General features: G+C 52.4%; 4 protein-coding genes across 4 annotated transcripts; 2 read left to right on the top strand and 2 right to left on the bottom strand.

The window, feature by feature from the left end:
• Positions 1–91: 91 nt before the first annotated feature.
• On the top strand, positions 92–1,831 carry CCOS01_05153 (L-ornithine 5-monooxygenase; the record flags this gene model as incomplete). The annotated part of the gene is made up of 2 exons (XM_060453334.1): positions 92–1,648; positions 1,733–1,831. 2 exons carry the CDS (start codon positions 92–94, stop codon positions 1,829–1,831), a joined length of 1,656 nt encoding a protein of 551 aa, XP_060315106.1.
• A 349-nt stretch (positions 1,832–2,180) lies between these two features.
• Positions 2,181–4,884, bottom strand: CCOS01_05152 (fungal specific transcription factor domain-containing protein; the record flags this gene model as incomplete). The annotated part of the gene is made up of 4 exons (XM_060453333.1): positions 2,181–2,855; positions 3,028–3,286; positions 3,405–4,580; positions 4,772–4,884. The coding sequence occupies 4 exons, from the start codon at positions 4,882–4,884 to the stop codon at positions 2,181–2,183; spliced, it is 2,223 nt and encodes a 740-aa protein (XP_060315105.1).
• Positions 4,885–9,535: 4,651 nt separating this feature from the next.
• CCOS01_05151 (NUDIX domain-containing protein) lies at positions 9,536–11,183 on the top strand (the record flags this gene model as incomplete). Its single annotated transcript, XM_060453332.1, has 2 exons — positions 9,536–9,660; positions 9,740–11,183. 2 exons carry the CDS (start codon positions 9,536–9,538, stop codon positions 11,181–11,183), a joined length of 1,569 nt encoding a protein of 522 aa, XP_060315104.1.
• Positions 11,184–11,215: 32 nt separating this feature from the next.
• On the bottom strand, positions 11,216–13,193 carry CCOS01_05150 (major facilitator superfamily transporter; the record flags this gene model as incomplete). The annotated part of the gene is made up of 8 exons (XM_060453331.1): positions 11,216–11,514; positions 11,589–11,761; positions 11,815–11,882; positions 11,945–12,339; positions 12,401–12,565; positions 12,620–12,668; positions 12,735–12,877; positions 12,953–13,193. The coding sequence occupies 8 exons, from the start codon at positions 13,191–13,193 to the stop codon at positions 11,216–11,218; spliced, it is 1,533 nt and encodes a 510-aa protein (XP_060315103.1).
• Positions 13,194–18,155: the final 4,962 nt, after the last annotated feature.

Raw genomic sequence — 18,155 nt, 5'->3', positions numbered from 1 at the left:
GTTTGCGACTTGTCTATATACCCAGCACACGCATACTTACACCAAACCACGTAATTTGAAACCCCCACCACCACCACCACTACCTATCACCATGTCTCCTCACTGCGACTCGCCGACCAACGGCTCCGATGCCGGCAGCGGCTTTTCTTCCTACAATGGTAACGGCAATGGCTACGCCAACGGCAACGGAGCCGCCTACCAGAACGGCAACGGTGTGAATGGCCACCAGAACGGTGCCTCCCGCATCCAAAAGTCCCAGTACCTCCAGCCCACCGACCACAGCGATATCCACGACCTCATCTGCGTTGGCTTCGGCCCCGCCAGTTTGTCTGTTGCCGTCTCCATGCACGACTTCCAGGAGGCCGGCCGCCAGCTCACTCCCGGCTCAGCTGCCGCCAAGGTGCTCTTCCTCGAGAAGCAGCCGGCCTTCGCATGGCACCCGGGCATGCTTCTTTCCGGCGCCCGCATGCAAATCTCCTTCATCAAGGACATGGCCTCCCTGCGCAACCCTCGTTCTCAGTTCACCTTCCTCAACTACCTCCACAGCAACGACCGCCTAGTTGAATTCACCAACCTGGACACTTTCCTGCCCGCCCGCGCCGAGTACGAGGACTACCTGCGCTGGTGTGCTCGCCACTTTGACGATGTTGTTGAGTACGGCCGTGAGGTTGTCTCCGTCTCCCCCGACCCTCAGACTGCTGGCAGCATCAAGACCTGGACCGTCAAGTCCCGCAACATCAAGACCGGCCAGGTCAGCTCCTACCAGACCCGCAACGTCCTGATCGCCAACGGCGGCCAGCCGCGCATCCCCAAGGTCATGCCCGCCAACCACCCGAAGATCATCCACTCCTCCCAGTACGCCCAGCTCGTGCCGCAGCTTCTCAAGGACAACTCGAGACCCTACAGAGTCGCCGTCATCGGTGCCGGCCAGTCTGCTGCCGAGATCTTCCGCGACGTCCAGCGCGCGTACCCTAACGCCAAGACGTGGATGGTGATGCGCTCCGAGTTCCTCAAGCCCGCTGACGACTCGCCGTTTGTCAACTCCATTTTCAACCCCTCTTACGTCGACGAGCTGTACCCCAAGTCTCAAAGCTACCGCCGCTCTCTCATCAAGGAGGCCAAGGCGACCAATTACGGCGTCGTGAGACTCCAGCTCATCGAGGCCCTGTACGAGATGCTTTACCACCAGAAGCGCACCCTCGGCTACGACGAGCGCAAGTGGCCCCACCGTATGCTCTTCGGCCGTGACATCACTCAGGTCACCGAGAGCAAGGAGACCGACCGCCTGCAGATCCACGTCCGCCGCCTCGAGGACGCCGCCGGCGACAGCCTTGAGGATGGCTTCGTCAACCAGCTGCCCGGTGACGAGGTCCTCGACGTCGATCTGATTGTTGCGGCGACTGGATACCAGCGCAACGCCCACATCGACATGCTCCGCGACAGCTGGAACCTGCTTCCTGAGATCACCCCCGCCGGCAATGCCAGCGAGCGCGAGCTTGTTGATGGATGGGAAATTGCCGGCCCTGACGCGACCTCGGGATCGAGGAAGCTTGAGGTTGGACGCGACTACCGTGTGCGATATGCCCCTGGCGCTGTGGCGCCTGATGCTGGTGTTTTCTTGCAGGGATGCTGCGAAGCGACCCACGGAGTAAGTTGAACCCCGCCAACTCATTTTTCCCTCATCACCCCATTACATCTGGGACATTGTGACTGACGAGCTTCCTCCCAACAGCTGAGTGATACCCTGTTGTCAATTCTCGCCGTGAGATCGGCCGAGGTTGTCGACTCCATCTTCCCCTCTGCTCCGAGGGCCAAGACCGTTTCCAACTAGACGTGATTTTTTAGCGACTTTATTCTTATTAGAGAGAGGGATGGGAAAGACATTTCATGAGTCTCTTTTGGATTGGCCATTGGCATGGGACATGTGTACCTGATGACATCTCTTTGTGTATGTGCCCTTGGGCAGGGTTCTTTCTCAACATCTCTTCGGAACTTGTGAAGAACTAAAAAAGACATGGCGCGGAGTTTTATCTGTTTTTAATTTTTCACACGAATTCCATTATTCCTGCTTCAATAAATCTTCAACTCTTTTTTTCCCCCCTCTCGAGACGTCACTGATCCCCATCCAGAGAAACTGCTCTTACATTTATGTGATATCTGGCTCTTGTTTATATGATGGTTTATATGGAATAGTTATTACTGTACAATTGCGCGTCGTTGTGTTCAACCCAAGCCACAAGTTCTTCATATATCGGGCCATCCTCCGTCGTCATGGGATATAATAATACATGGCTTGGGCCGGGCGGGAAGGTTTGATGCTGAGAATATGATGTGGATGGCGTGTTGATGCTGCTGCTAACGTTCGTTACGTCGTCCGACGTTAGGCCAGGGGTAGAAGGACCTCCACTGACACCACCAGCGCGGGCGGTATAGACAGCTTGGCTGTCCAGTCGCAACCGCTGAACTATAGACTGGAGGTCTTTCAGGACGGTAGCGCAGTCCCGAGCGTAGTTGCTTTCTGTCTTGGCCTCTTCTTCAAAGACGCTGATGGCAAAGTTGACGTTGATGTCGTCGGGCTCCGTGGCTGGCGAGAAGACGAGAAGCTCTTCCAGCATGAGAATAATGGCGGCGTTGAATATGTAGTGCAACCCTGCTTGCAAAAACTTGCGAGTGCCACCGTTGAGACGCATCAGCCAACGAGCGAGGTACAAGTTTGCATGCGCCGCCTTTGAGCAGGAGCTTATGCGGTCTGCGTGGTGTGAGAATTCCCAACGACGGTCTGAGGTGATGTAGCGCTCGGCAAAGGTCTTTTTAACAGCAGCGAAGAAGATGGGGCGGACGACAAGGATGAGAAGCTGCAGATTCGGGAAGACTTTGAGTTAGTACGGGGTTGCGACTGTCCTCTATATTCCCAGACTGGGAGAGGGGTGTCATGAGGTGGTAGGAGGGGGAAACGTATAACCCCATCCTTATTCGGAGACGCAACGCAAGGATGGAAAGGAAGGCGGTGGGGCAAATCAAGCTTACCTGGTTGTATGCCATATGCAGGAGACAGCATGAGGGATCGCTACTTGGATGAGACGTAGACATTTGCAGGGTGGGCGGCAGTGATGACTGCCAGCTCCCGAGCAACTGCAGCGCTCGGTCGATGTGCCGCGCCGCACCTCCGGGACCACGATCCCAGGGGGCGACTCTATACGTGTTGCAGACAATGTGGCCCGAAATGCGGGCCAGCTCGACGTGGGCTCGAAGGCCGGCTGCAGGGGGTAAAGATCCTGGCTTTTCACTACACGGGGGTTGACCATTGCGTTAGACGAGTGCCTTATTGCTTCGACGGGAATCCATCATCGGAGATCTCCGTCAAGTAGGATGCCAGAGGACTGGGACAGGGAAAGGGAACTTACAGATCATCGCAAGGCAGTGGTAGCCGGATAGCATCGTCCATGATAATGGGAGGACGGCCCATAAGACAGCTCAACCAGCGATCGAGAATATAAAGAGTCCAGAAAACGCGTTTCCCACGCTCGTCGACCCAGCCACGGTGGGCGCCGTGCATAATGGATATATGCATGGCATTGCTTACGTAGACGTAGGCTGCATCGCGGCGGTTCATCTCGATAAGGTAGAAGCCCATCAGTGCTAGAACAGCAACGTCGCTGATGGTATACCGGGTGATATCGAGAGGGTTACCTAGGAGAAGGCGGGCGCGGGCGAAGTAAATCTGGCTCAAATCTTTTGGGACCAGCATCGAACTCGCCGTGGTATTGGCTTGACAGGCGACGGCAAAGGCGGTATGGTAGAATGCAAGATGACGATAGTTGTCGGAGACGACCTGTTGAGAGGTCCCGGACGGAAACACCTCGGGCTTCACGTCGCCAGACACGGTGGGCGCTGGCGGTGGTTGGCTGAGATCGCCCCACCAGTAGATGCCGCCGCACGGGAATTCGCTGTTGCCGTCTTGGATGAAGTTTCGGAGGTCGGCAAGCATACCAGCCATTTCGTCCCGAGAAGGCAGTGAAAGAGGGTCCACGTTCGACTCAACCTCAATCGGACGAGAGTCGTATGTCTGATAACTGCCAAGGGAAGAAAGAAATGTCAAACCGCTAGTTGGCGTCGGTGACAGCCATTGCGGGTTGTAAGCAAGTGGCAAGACGGTGGACATGAACTCCTTGAGGTAGTCAAGGAATGTTGCGCCAGAGGTCTCGCCAAGAAAACGGGCTCTTCCATCCTGGTCGTGCAGTGTGCGTCCATCAGCGGTCTCAGCGACAATCTCGTTACTGGCTTCCCCGTAAGAATCATGGGGCTCTGGGGGTGTAAGGGACGGAGCCGAGCCGGCACGAGACCCCTTCACGTCGACATCCTGTTGCAACAGTTGCCGTCTCGCAACGTCGTCGGGTACGGCAATCTGCAGAGCCCGTTCTGCAATCTCAAGCTTCCTCCTCAGATCATCTAGATCGTTCCGAGCCACGGAGACTTTCTCGATCACGGTGGGATACTGGCATTCTCGTGATGAGCTGCGGCATTGGCGGCACGGTCTCTCACCGGAGCATTTGATGCGGCGGACATTGCAGCTATTGCACCTGTGGAAGAAGTTCAGTACGTTGATTGTAGGGTAAAAATGAGACAGCGATGAGAGTAACATGTGCTGGGTAAGAAATGCTGCTTAACGGAGGGAACGTGGTTGGTAGGAAAGAAGGACGAATGTATACAGCGAATCAAAGGCTAAGAACAGTAGAAGATGAAGATATTAGTAATTCCACAAGCGACTTACGCTGTTGCAACACGCTTCCGTTGCTCTGGCGCTACCTTGTGCCGTCGCGGGTTGACAGGCAAACGAGATGCACGGCTGGAGTTTTCGATTTGTTCTGGCTGCTGCTGCTGCATCCTGGTTCTGCGGGAGAGTGAGGCCGCATGTCACCGCTCCGCCGGACCTCAAGTTCGGAGTTGGATATGAGAGGCGAAATGTGCGAAGTGCGGTATTGCAGGCTAGTGAGGTTTTGGTGAGGTGTCGCCGTCGGTCAAGGATGAAAGGTAGGCTTGTCGTCGGTGATGGTGATGGTGACGGTGACGGACACGGCGATGGATCTGGACCGGTTGGTAGCTCAGTGTACCCCGGAAATCGGTAGCCAGGCAGCGGCAGATATGTCCCGTCCGAGTTCGAGACTTCCGGTGGGATTGGAGAGTGGGCGCTAGGGCCTTGGAGGCGAAGGGAATCAAGGGAGTGACGCTTAAGGGGGTGAGACTTGTTGGTCTATGGTGTGCGTGCTAGATGGTTTGATAGTGGGCGGCTGTATCCGAAGTGCGTTTGCGGGTGAAGGTCAAGGCACTAGGTCGACATTCTTTGGTCCTTGGGGATTCTTTTCAGGCGGACGTTGGCGACCAGAAGCAGTTGAACCGGATTGATGTGTGGAACGTTAGATTTACTCGCTGGGAAGATGTCCCGGAAGGATGTTGACATGGACATGGCGTGGAGAATGGAGATTTTTGAACAGCCGTTGTGGTCGCGAGACGAGGAAAAGGGTCCAGTGGTGGTCCGGGAAGGGAGGACGAGCCTGAGGAGGTGGAGGGGAGGGGAGGGTGGTAGCATTTTGGGGACCGGAAGTGGCTCCGCGTTAGTCATTTGCATGTGACGATGCCCACTTCCTTAACAGCATCGTTCCCTGCGCGACCTTCCAAAGACCTTGGAGCTTCCCAAAGCCCCAGGGATGCGCTGAGCGGGTGCGTGCCTACCCGACCAGGTCATGGAAGGTCAAGCAAACACCGACCAAACCAACCTGGCGGGTAATGAATTATTAAGGTAAGGCGCCATAATTAGTTGCCTTCCTTCCTTCCTGGGCGCCGCACACTCACAGACTTCACAGTCCACTCGCCCACTCTCACACAATCACTCACTCACTCACTCACTCGCACACTTACTCACCCTCACTTTCACTCCCATGCCCATGCTCACTCGTTCTCACACTCACACGCAATCCACGGGTCCATCATCGAGCTGAAGCAGAAAAACTGCGAGGAAAGGCACACTCTAGCGACCCCTTCCTCCCCTCCCCTCCCCACCCCTCTCAAGCGCTGCTGTGAGGTGCGCTTGACGAACCTGCAAGTCTCCCTGCTTAAATCACACATCTGGGTAGTCACAAGTGATTGCCATGCTGTACACGCGCGCGTTGACGGAGCATCTCTTCCCCTCCTCTTTTCTCCTCCTGGGCTCCTCCTCCTCCCCGGTCATGTTTCGACCCCCAAGGATTCGGGGACCGTTGATCATTGATTCGAACCCCTGACAACCGGCCTGGGCTGTGTGCCTAACGTACCCGGGGCCTTAGCTTGCCCTGCCCCGAGACGAGAGAAGAGGGCGAGGAGGACACTTCATGTCCAAGCCTTGCTTTGCCTTGCTAAGCCTGCTTAACGGTAGATTCTGTGCTGCAACAATCCCAACCGTTCACTGTCCAGTACGGTACCCCGAGTCCAGCCGCCAGTAAACATGGATCGGAAGCCCCAAAAACGGCTTAGGAGGGCGCCACTAACGTCCCGTCTTACGTCGCCATTGACTCGTTTCACGGCCCACGCGGGAGACGGGAGGCGGGAGGCGGGATGAGCTTGGGGCACATCTTCGCCGATAGCCAAATCAACTCCCGTCCGTTGCTCATCTCGATTCTCATCCCAGGCGTGCCAGGTTATTCACTATACATCCAAGATATTCATTTTAATCAACTCACATCTCATCTACATACCCGTCGTATCCACGTCCCATACCCTGCCTCTCAAAAACATGCACCTGCAGATACTCAGCGGCTACCATACCCCGACAAACTTGCCAGGAATCCTCGCTTAGGCACGGATAGACCACTTAATTGACCTGTCAGAGACGTCCAACCTGCACAATCGTGACCTCGGCCGATTGCTTTCGGATCGGTGGAGAAATATGCCCACCAAGCCCCCGGCACACCGCGATGATTGTCGCTGCAACTTTTTCATACCGGCCAGTCTCACTTATTAGGTCTCACACGGCTCGCAGTGAAAGGGAAGAAATACCTAGATATGCACAAATTGACATGCAGCCTCATGGTTCACTACCTACGAGCTAGGCGCTCACTGCCCTCCTAATTTGGTCCACGCGCCGGGATATTCACTCATTGCGGCGGAACGGCTCGTCTTGGCGCTCCATCCCTGTGTTCCTCTTATGGCCTTCGCCCGGAGAAGTTTGCGTCTTTCATGCCTCAATATTTCACCAAGCACCCGGGGTCTTTCCTACGCCAGCCACTCATCCCACTGCCTTGCCTCTTAGGCTCATGTTTTTGAGCCACATGATTCAAATCGTAGCTGAGAGTCTGGTGATGGCGATTTAAACTTCATTAGACTTGTCCCACTCAACCCATAGGTCAACGACGACTTCCACCCGCCGTGGAGGTCGTTGAGAATGCCTCAACGAATCGGCATAGCAAATCTTACATTCTGTGAAGCGCCCCCGCGGTCAGATGAAGGGCCAAAGGAATAGCTTGTTGGTTTGCAATCTCCTCTTGTGGCACATTTCCCGCCGGTTACCCTGCAGCGTCTACAGATACCAACACGACTGACGGGGGCCGAAGCTTTCGTCGCGCGTGGCCCCCAGATGATTGTCTCTGTCCTCAGGCAAGCGCAAGTCAGACGCCACTTCACGTTGCTATTATATCACATTATAGCTGGTGAGTCCTAGCTCATGTCCGGCCAGTGTGGTGAGAGCTCATCTCCTCGTATCGCCGGTCGTGGAATTTTTTCCCGTGATTGCTGATGATCCTGGTTCGGCTTCGTCCGACACCACCATGCTCGTACGGAGTACATTCTTCATAAGATAAGTATGTAATCACGTTGCCCGGGGTCCCAGTTGCGCCTTGATAAACATAAACTTTGGAAAAGTTGGTCATGTGCGGAGGGAGCTCCGGTCCGCGAACCCTTTGGCATAAAGCCGACCTCTCTCCAGAGAAGGGGTGTCACAGACATGAGTATGAAGAACTTCTCTCGCATATTACGTACAGAGAACTCGTTCTAATTTATGAAATTCTGCCAGCACTAATTGTTATGACGGCTGCCTCACTCATTGCGCGTTCCCTATGGTCGCGGATCGGCCGATTCATCGGATTCGAGACAGCCGGCTTGCCCGTTAGAACAACCATGTCCGCTATTTGCGATTGCGCCAGCCTTGCACTGCCAGCAGCACCGCTAAATGCAATCTATGTGTGCTCTGATCTTTGTTCAGTACGCATCTTAGGCTTATTGAGGCAGCGACTGCATTGTTCAAGCCTCAGCCGATACGAACCTCACTGCCACGTTGCTCAGTAATGAGCGTTTGGGGCCCCCTGCCAATGCATCAAGGCCGGCACCCGATGCAAATACCTTCCTAGCCACCGGCTGCTGTCTACTTGGCATGCGGTTCTTAAGGCTGAACGTCACATGCAGCTGGTCGCGCCAGGACTGATGCTCACATGAGCAACGCCAGAAGTGGCGGTCACGGCCCGGTCGGATAAGAGGCCCCTCGCGGCTTCCTTCTATCGTCAGCTGTTCTCTCACGGTTTTGCATTGAGTTCACTACAAGAACACTATCTAGATAATCTGGGATTTGGTGGCCATTGGGTTTCCTATGAGTTCCAAAGCATCCTTTTCTCCGAGGCTGGTGAAATCGGCCATCTCATGTATTGAGCGAAAGGTCTCAAGGTTCATCGGTCACCTCTCAGGGTCCCATTTCGTTGGGTCTCAAAGCATTGCCAATCTTTCCAGACACTATCAATTCAGAAACGAAGGGGTTTGTCAATCGGGGGTGTACCCTTCGGAGCTTACCTGGAAGTGAATGCCAACGAGTCTGCACCCGTCAGCGACTGGAACTCGTGATGATCGCCTTCTGACAATTTCGAGTCCATCTAAAGGATCAGAAGATGCATTCGACTCATTTCCGTACTTTCTGGCGGCAATCGCCGAGACCTCATACGGCCTACCATCACCTGTCTTGTCCGCTGTGCCCTTCTCTCATCGCTAAGCCCAATCTTCACGATCTAAGTGACGAATGTGACTACTTAGAAGGTGTCACAAGAATGAGATGATTCCATAGATAGCCATTCTTGATTCCAAGTATCGAGTCAAAGTCTCTGAACTTGAGTATCGTATGGCCCTCGTAGAGGTCTTAATAAAGTGAGTGAGATGTCGCTTGAGTAGGCTGGGGCTCCATGATCTTGCCCTGAGCATCGTAAATAACACGCAGCCAATTAGTGAACATTGACTACTCTTTGCGTCTCTTCACCTCACACACGCCTATGCCATAGAAATAACACCATTCACTATCGATGCGGAAGACCAAGGGTCAATTCTCGCTCAGCTGGGACCCCGCGTGAAAAAGTATGGAACTGTGCTGCCGGCTGTCACCAGCTGCGATTCTTGTCATGTTTTCCTCCTCGTGATGACCTCATTCTCTTGGTCACGTCCTACCAGTACAAGGTTCACATGAGGTCCGCAACAGCCGCAGAAGGCCACTTGTGAAGCAGATTTTCTCTCAGAAGCCAGACTTCATCTGATGGAACCATCAAAAAAGACCATGGTTCGCCGCGCAGTCGTCTCATCCTTTATCTTCAAGTTCCCGCCCAATCGGGGGCCGCAGGTCGCTCTATTCCGGAGAAGTGACAGCGTGCGAACTTATCCGTGAGCTCATGCCCCAACCTTCACAAATACAGGTTGCGATGACGCTTGTATATCTATGCGACTGACTAGAATTCTGAAGCAATCATCTCGCGCCGGTATCGGGCAGCATAGAGCAGGACGACCCCTCACCCCTGGATGCTGCCTGGAGAGAGATCCGCGAAGAGACAACGCTTACGCCTGCGACCTTAACGTTACTCCGCCAGGGGAAGGATTACGTCTTCGCCGACAAGAGGATTGGCCGCGAGTGGACTATCCATCCCTTCGCCTTCCGCCTCAAGTCCCACGAGGATGAGTCCCGCATTCAGATCGATTGGGAGCATAAGGGGTTCCAGTGGTTCGACCCCCACGAGGTCCGCGACGTCGATGAATTTGGTGGCGTGCCACGACTTGCCGAGAGTCTAAGACGCATCTGGTTCGAGATTGAACTCGGCGAGAGGAGAGGAAAGCTTCTAAGTGAGGGGCTGCTCGCGTTGCAGAAGGATCACCAAAGCGGAGCGCGGCAGCTGGCGGGCAAGGCGCTTCAGGTTCTTCTTTCCGTAATTGGGGAGAAGGCCAGCGCAGAGAAAGATGGCTCTGTGGAAAAGTGGTGGCGCAATGCTCGACTCGCCGCTTGGCATCTCTGGAAGAATGGCAGAGAGAGCATGGGAGCCGCAATTCTGAACAACATTGTGCGATCGCTGTCCGTCATAGAGAAGGAGGTACAGCAGGCCAAGGATGCAAACGTCTCCCAGGCCTTCCTTGACTCCGTGACAAAGAAGGTAGGCGATTTTGCAACATCGAGGGACTCTTCTATCGATGGCATCTCGAAATCCTTTGAGGCTTCCTTACGAACACATCACGGCTCCGGTCAGCCCATCCGGATTCTCACGTTATCGTCGAGTTCCACCATCCTCGAGTGTCTTAAGAGGGCTATCGCAGGCCTAGACTCATCATTTGATATCCGCGTACTCGAGTCTCGTCCCTTGTTTGAGGGGGTTTCAATGGCGTCTAGCCTGGTCAACCACCTCCAAGAGTCAGGGCAAAGGGAGAAGAGAGTCAACGTCTCAATCTATACCGACGCCGCCGCCGCAATCGCTAGTAAGGAAGTGGACATGGTCCTCATCGGTGCGGATATCATTGACGGATATGGGACAACGAGCAACAAGACAGGCTCACTACCAGCAATTCTCTCTGCTAAGCACAGCTCACCTCAAGCTAAGGTATTCGTTCTGGCTGAAAGTGAGAAGATTCTGCCGTATGATCCACCTGGTTTCGAAGAGAACGATGTCAATGAGGTCGCTGCTTCATGGAAGCACAGCTACTTGGCACAACAGGATACCTCGAAGGCCATCGATAGCTCGCTTGGGGCAGGGTCTGGCGAGGAAATGGTAAAAGCGAATGTCAGGAACGTGTACTTTGAATGGGTACCATCAGGTCTCATCGACGGATACATGCTCGAGGACGGGGAGAAGAGCTCGACTGATATCTCGGACATCGCCGAGCGGATACGCCGCGAAGCAGATGCGTTCTTCTCTGATGTTTAGGTACAACGTGGTTGTTCCGTAACCTATCATGCTCAAAGACCATATATGAACGTCCACTTCTTGTCAGCGTAACGCGTGTTGTCCAGCCGCTCTCTCTCGATCTCATCTGCAGTCTTTTGTCTCATGATTTCCAACTTTCTTCGGTTGACCGCGGCGAGAGTCAATCTATACGAAAGGTATCCAAGTAACGAGACTGCAACGAACCCTAGGGTTACGTAAAATGGGATCTTGTAGCCTGGCTTGTAGCGATCGCGGTATAGCTGCGCACCGATGACGCCTGACAGATTCCCGAAACCGTTGAGACCGAGGATAAGGGAGCGTTTTCCGGGTTCTATGTGAGAGAAGTCAGCAATGTTCCCTGATACTCCGCTTGCATCTAGTCGCCTAGCCATCTCCGTTGCTTACCTGGGGTATTCCCGCTCAACCACGCGACTGTTAATGGAGCAGCAACGTAACTACCGAGAAGAAGAACGCATAGCGCAGCGTACTTCCCGCCGTTCGATTCGACAGTAACGGTAGCTACCAGGCCTACAACGGCAATGACGATGCCCCCCAAGATGTGATAACCTCGTTCCTTGCTTGAAAGATATCAGATCTAAACATGGCCCTATCGAGGCTTCTAGGGACCTACCGATAATCGGAGCTGAGGGTAAAGAGGTATAATCCAAGCGCACCACACGCGTATGGAGGAACAGACATCTGCACAATCTCTGTCAGTCTTTCTGTACGCTCTTGTCTCTTAGATTTACTCCTCTTCTTACCAAATTTGCTTGAATTGATGAATATCCCAACCCTTGCACAACTAGTGGTAGAAAGACGGAGAAAGCCTGCCCGGGGACGCTGGCGCAAATGTTGAATACCAGAACATACCAAAACTTCCAATCTCTCACAGTCTCAATGAAGTCCCGTTGGGTCAGACGATCTGTCTCTACTCCATGGGCGTCATAGGCATGCTCGGTAAATGAAACGCTGTCGGCTTTGATCCTATCTGCAGCAAAGCGTCGTTCTTCATGGGTCAGAAACCATGCCGAGCCGGGACCTGTCGGGAGGAAGACCCAGGCGATGAGACCGAAAAGAATCGTCAGCGTCCCTTCAATGATGAAGAGGTATTGCCAATTTTTCAGAGGTCCATCTCTGAGGTGGAAAACACCGTATGCTGTCCCCATGTCAGCATTCTCCCAAGGGTACGAATGCATGTCTGATGTTCGCGGTTTTACCAATTGCCCCGGAAAATGCGCCAGCCACAGCATATTGTCCGTAGAATAAGCCAACTCTCACAGCAAGATCGTATCGGCAGTAAAAGAAAGAGAGGTAAGCGACTGCAGTCGGGTAGAAGCCAGCTTCGAAGGCGCCTATCAGGAGGCGAGTGGCGATCAAAGAACCTGAAGAACAGATTAAGCTCAGAGAACGTGCAAGACTCTTTGAAGAGAACGAACCTCTGCCCCTGATGAAGGCCTGACAGATGGTCACGAATCCCCATCCAAGCTTTGTGGGGGGTCAGCATGGATTCATTTATCTTGTTGGCGTGGCGCTTGGACGAAACCTCCTTACCATCATAATCGGGATCCAGTACTTAGCCCCAAGCCATCGGCCAACAGCCGCAGAGGGAGGCTGAAACAAAACGAAAGTAATGAAAAACAGAGACACGGCGAGGTTTAGATCGTCCGGCGCGGCGCCAATGTCGTTTGTAAATCCTGCTTCAGCTGTTAGTATTGTACGACATCGATGAACTTAGGCACACAGCTAGCCAAGCGTAAAGTATTCGTGACCTTGGGTCTGAGCGTTTCCCACGTTGCCCCTATCCAGACCGTTGAATAGGTACAACAGAGACAACAGCGGGAGAAGAGCAATGTCTAATTTTCTGTTCACTCGCCGGTCCATCGCAGTCTTGTCGACACTGTGGACGTCATCATTTCCGTCGTGATCTCGCAAAGGTTTAGCCACTGAGATGAATGATCTGGAGGCTACCCCCTCAGTTTCGGCGCTCTGCGATTGGCGGTTGATTTTCATTTTTTCCCCTTCCTTTTCAAAATTTTCCCGGCGTGTTGGTCCTTGTCTTCCGAGGAATTGGTCTAGCAACTTGCTTTGGAAACCCCGGCATCCGGCATTGCGCTTCGACTTTCTTATATGGAGCGCTCTCATCGATAATCTGGCCGGTAAAAGTGCCGATCTGGCACGGTGAAGCTAGTTTGGCAGATTCTGAGCCTCATTAGTCTGTTCTGGTATGATTGAGCGATGATTTGCTGCCATGGTAGTAGGCACAGGTGGCAGCTGCAGTCATTCACTTCCGCTCCGGCCGTAAATTAGGGGCCAATAAGCTTGACCAGCAAGTAAATACACGAATGGTAGAAAGTGGGTGGTGCCATTGACAAAAGAAGAGTAAGCCAGGTCAGTGTATGCCGTTGGCGTTGACGTTATCTTATTTTTTCTTCGTCTTGAGTGGAGGGAATGTGAGCGATTCTAGGAGTGGAATGGGGCCCTCCTTGTCCACCACGCTTGTCAACTCCGGGTTCCGGTCTCCCGCATCGCGTCAGTCGATGCCCGTTTTCCGAGGTTGACGGCCAGCCCTCTCTATTCTTCATACAGCACTTATCATCCCACCAATCTCCTTGACCCTGTCATCTTTGATCTACCAAGGATCTTGGCTCTTGCACGAGGCGGCCAGGTGTGTTTTCGGCCCCCAGCGGCACCTAGCGAGGACTGGAACCAGAACCCCAGCTCCGAAAGAGGGCATTAGGTTCACAGGATGTTTTCACTTCAGACTCTCAACGGGCTAGGCCCAGACCGTTCTAGGGATAGTGGGACAGGGAGCGAGGGGAACCCAGGAAAAGGCAACGATGGATACTTTGGTAAGTGGAGGATCACATCAGTTCAAAATTTGGCATTCATGGGTCAGGGTAGTGCTGGGACAGAGCGGGAGTTTCGTGGTTTAATAACTCAAAGTTCGACTGGTTGAGATGAAGATAGGGGATGGGAGGGGTAGCGGGGATATTTCGATCAATAAATTCATTCAGAAGGAAGGATGATCCGCACCTAGCCGTCATACACAGGGGCTCGTTGGTTCTAGTGGGCAGTGGACTGGCTCAAGATGTGGAAAGTTTCCAGGGTCACAATTCGATGCGTGGGCACAAGAAGTCAGGTGGTATCATCTGTATGCATGCTGAGCGGCATGCGGGCATGTCTAGACAAGCGGACCCAACCCACACACGAGCTGACAGTGCTAATGTGCAGCACAAGATCCATTGCGGTGCCGACGGCCTGGGTCTAGAGGAACTTGGTGTGATGTCGCACAGAGACGGTCAGCCCTGTTCTCTGTCCCAGATCCTAGCTTGTCGATTGGCGCTGCTCTGGGGTGTCTCACTCATATTTCCTAGGCTTGGTGGCTTCGTCTAGCTCACGATCTAAGCCAAGTGCCAAGGGAGGCATTGTCTCCTCCAGGCTAAAAGCGAAACGCGTTTTCGTCCCTCCCGGGTGAGGTACCCAGGTCATTTGATTTCACGATGGACTTAAGGTAGGAAAAAACTGAAATGCTTCGGAGGTCTCAGGATGAACACACTAGTCGCTTGACAGACTCCTCCCTTGGGTCTTTCTCTGCAATATCTGACCCGATACGCAGCCGCGTTGCGGAAAGCATGCTTTCAGCTCAGCTATGAGAGGGAGCCACGGGTACCGGCCCCGGATCTCGACTAATCTCGCTCAAACGCCCTGCGTTCATTCTTCTGGACCGAGGTAAAAGTGTGGTCAAAGAGTCGAGTTCTTAACTTCTTTCATCCAGGCTGACAAAAGGGCGCAAAGAGCAGTCTCATTTTGAACAACATGAATCTCCATGCTGATTGCTTCAAGGTTCTTATCTTCTTCTTTTCCATTTCTCAGAGAATCATTACTATCTTTTCGAGCCAAGTCGTATGATCCGTCTTTTATGTCGCGTTGGTTGAGTAACACACGTGTCATGAAGTCCACCCCGTCAACGATCCACGCGGTATGTATAGAGTATTGATCTCTCCTCGAATAACATTCATCAACCCCTGAGAGAAGTCCTCCCCTTGTCCAAAAAAGCGAGAGCGCCCCATGTTCGGAAGGCCGGGTCTTGTTGGTTGGGGCTGTTGGAACTGTGTAACCTCGGCCTCCTGAACGCAATGCACCGGGATGTCGGGGTTGTTCCGATACCCTGACAAGACGGAGACAAAATCCTGTTTTGGCAGGATGGCAGACACGAGAGTCGTTCCTGTTGGTTTTCCATGTACATTGACGCAATATCTTTCTTGGTTACTTCAGCAAGAACCAAGTATCCCCCATCGTGTGTTCCCATTTTTGGATCTGTAGGTCCAGTTCTTTTTTATTGTGATTTTTTGCGGCTTGCGCGGCGTAACACGTACAGATCTCAAGATAGTGCGTTGGTCATACAGCCATGACGCATATCATCAAGTTAAAATCTACTTATCTGTTGAAAGACGGGCCACCCCTTCACATTATGTTTCCCAGGTTTTGCACATCATGTCGCAAGCGCTTTTCTCCCATTCTTGCCATCTCTTACGTGTGCCCTTTTGCGTGGCTTGGTCCACCCAGCCTACGCTGTCCACAATATCAGCGGATTGACGTCGAAACAAAGACTGGCTCCTTCCATAATCGGAATCTCAACATATTTCTATTCCAGAGAAACTAGCTTGGCATTGAGCGAAATTAAGCCCCAGAAATGCATGGGTTCTCTGAGCTAGATGGCCAGTAATTTGCGCTTGGAAGGTGCTTAGGGTTGTGAGAAACACTCTTCCGGATCGAAACTGAGCACTCAGCCCGTGGCCTCCCCGAATTTCAGCGCGCTGCCTTTTACACCTCTGTCCGCCATTCGAGAAAGGTTTTGTTGTTTCAATTTGCCTCTACCCTTTTACCTTCACTTCAGTTTTGAGAAATCTCTTTTCTGGCCAAGAGAAGACGAAATGGAAGAATCGTTCATCATAATGAAGTCAGATTGATTTAATTCAATGTGGTCTTCAATACAGCGATGTTGTAGTAGCTCTACGTACAAGCTGGTCTAATTTCAACTTGGCCTCTGAGGTGCATCCTTTCTTGTCTCTCCTGGATTGGTTATTTGGGCAGCTCCGCAACAAGGTCCACGAGGCACTTTCTAGCAGAGACAAAAAAGTCCTGATTCTTCGTGTGCCCTTTGTTTGGCCCGTACTTGCAACATCTTTGGTGATTCCTGCCTCGAATGATTCTTGGCGTATCTCGATACGGTTCTATGATGACAAGAAAATATACGATTGAGCGGCGCATCGACTTGAAAGTCCTCTTGCCTCAAATACATCCCGTTGCCTCCCAATGTTTTCACAGAAAACTGCACCTGGGCTCCTGCCCGGACCCCAACTCGACCAAAGGCACTAACTATGTATTGGCACACCAGTTTGCGTCAATTTAGGGCACTTCTTCTCCTTTTTCTCTCTCCCCTGATCCATGTTCTTTTTACTTTGCCTCGCCGTTGTAGCGTCACATTCAAAAAGTTACTGTGATGCCCTACTTTGGACAATGACTCTTTGGAGAAATACTCGCTCTCATTTTCCCCGAGGGGGCATTCGAAGATGAAAGCTCTTGTTCTTGGAGGCCAGGCTTCCGTCTATTGAGTTTACGTTTAAGGGGTTCCCGATGAGGCGAGAGCAACGAAGTTCTAGGACTTCGGCCTCCCACTGTGACTTCCCAGATTCGGCATGCCGGCCACCTGAGTGCTCTAAGCACTGCCGAGAGATCGAACAGACACTCGGTTTTGTCTTCGACGGTCATTCGAGACCATTGAATCTTCGTGCAGCTTTCAAAAGTTGACTGAAAGTAATGCAAAAGTTGAATCAGGAGAGACCCCTCACCCTCACGCCTTCGGTAATTTCAAAATTGTTCAGATTTGTTGAAATACTCAAGTTTGCCATTCCATCCACGATTATGGCTGTAGGCGACAGAACACATCAACTTCCAGGCACTCTGATAATCCGATATAAGATGTCGACAAGTCGATTAAAGAGCCTCATGCCTTGTTTTTTTGTTTAACAGTTGCTCTACGGGGTGAAGTTTTACGTCCTAAGTCCTTGAGGGGATCATTCTATTCACTTGGTAGAAGGATGATTCTCCCAACTTCAATTAGGCTTCCGTTGTACCTACCCTCGTTTTGCTTTCAAATATTGAGTATCTCAGATGTTTTTGTGTGGGTGTTTTCAGATGTTAATGAAATCCGCCTAGTTGTAGCATTATGACAATTGGGCAAGAACTTCTCCTTGCAACAGTCCCGATCACCACCAAGTGAGGCATGATGCAGTTGTAAGGAAGGTATAGCGTGCATCACTGTACTCCAAGCTGCACCATGTCCCGGTGTCTTGGATAGGAAACTGTATATTGCAAAGTTCTTCAAGGACTTGATGTGCGAAATGATCTCGAGCCCTCTGTTGTAGATGCTCATTGCGGTTGGAATCGACGATCATCCTCGAAAGGAACATACTTACCAGCATTTTCCAATTGAAGTCTATTCAACGGCGCGTGTCACGGTACCAGCAACTTGTAAACATCCAAAAGCCGCGCATTTCATTCTCATACCGTGCCTAGCGACGCTTCCCAGTCGTTTCTGACACGACTATCTTCATTGTACATTACCCAAAGCTTTAGCCACATTGGTCTAAGTGGATTGGTGGTCTGTTGCCTTGGAGCATTCCCATAGACAAGGGCTATGCCACCATTTACATAATCTGTGATACCAGAAAGGTCTTGTTCAGATTCCATGTGATCCCACAAGGCGACAGCGTAAGGCCGAGAAGGTTGAAGGTAGCGTTAGGAGTTGAAGACTTGTAGTCACAAGATAGTCGGCCAGTTCCAAAGGCAACTTCTGGCATGTGATATGCATACTCTCTGTCAAGATAAAGACATTCGAAACGCCAGTCCTTTGCTTTCTCGCCAACTACAAAAAAAGTTCGCTTCGGTAGCTCGTCCGATCGCCACCAT

The sequence above is a fragment of the Colletotrichum costaricense genome, assembly GCF_030867565.1.
Source record: "Colletotrichum costaricense strain IMI 309622 chromosome Unknown Scaffold_5.1, whole genome shotgun sequence".
In the NCBI taxonomy this organism is placed as follows: Eukaryota; Fungi; Ascomycota; class Sordariomycetes; order Glomerellales; family Glomerellaceae; genus Colletotrichum; species Colletotrichum costaricense.
The sequence above is the reverse complement of the archived record's forward strand: the minus strand, read 5'-3'. Positions and strand labels throughout refer to the sequence as shown.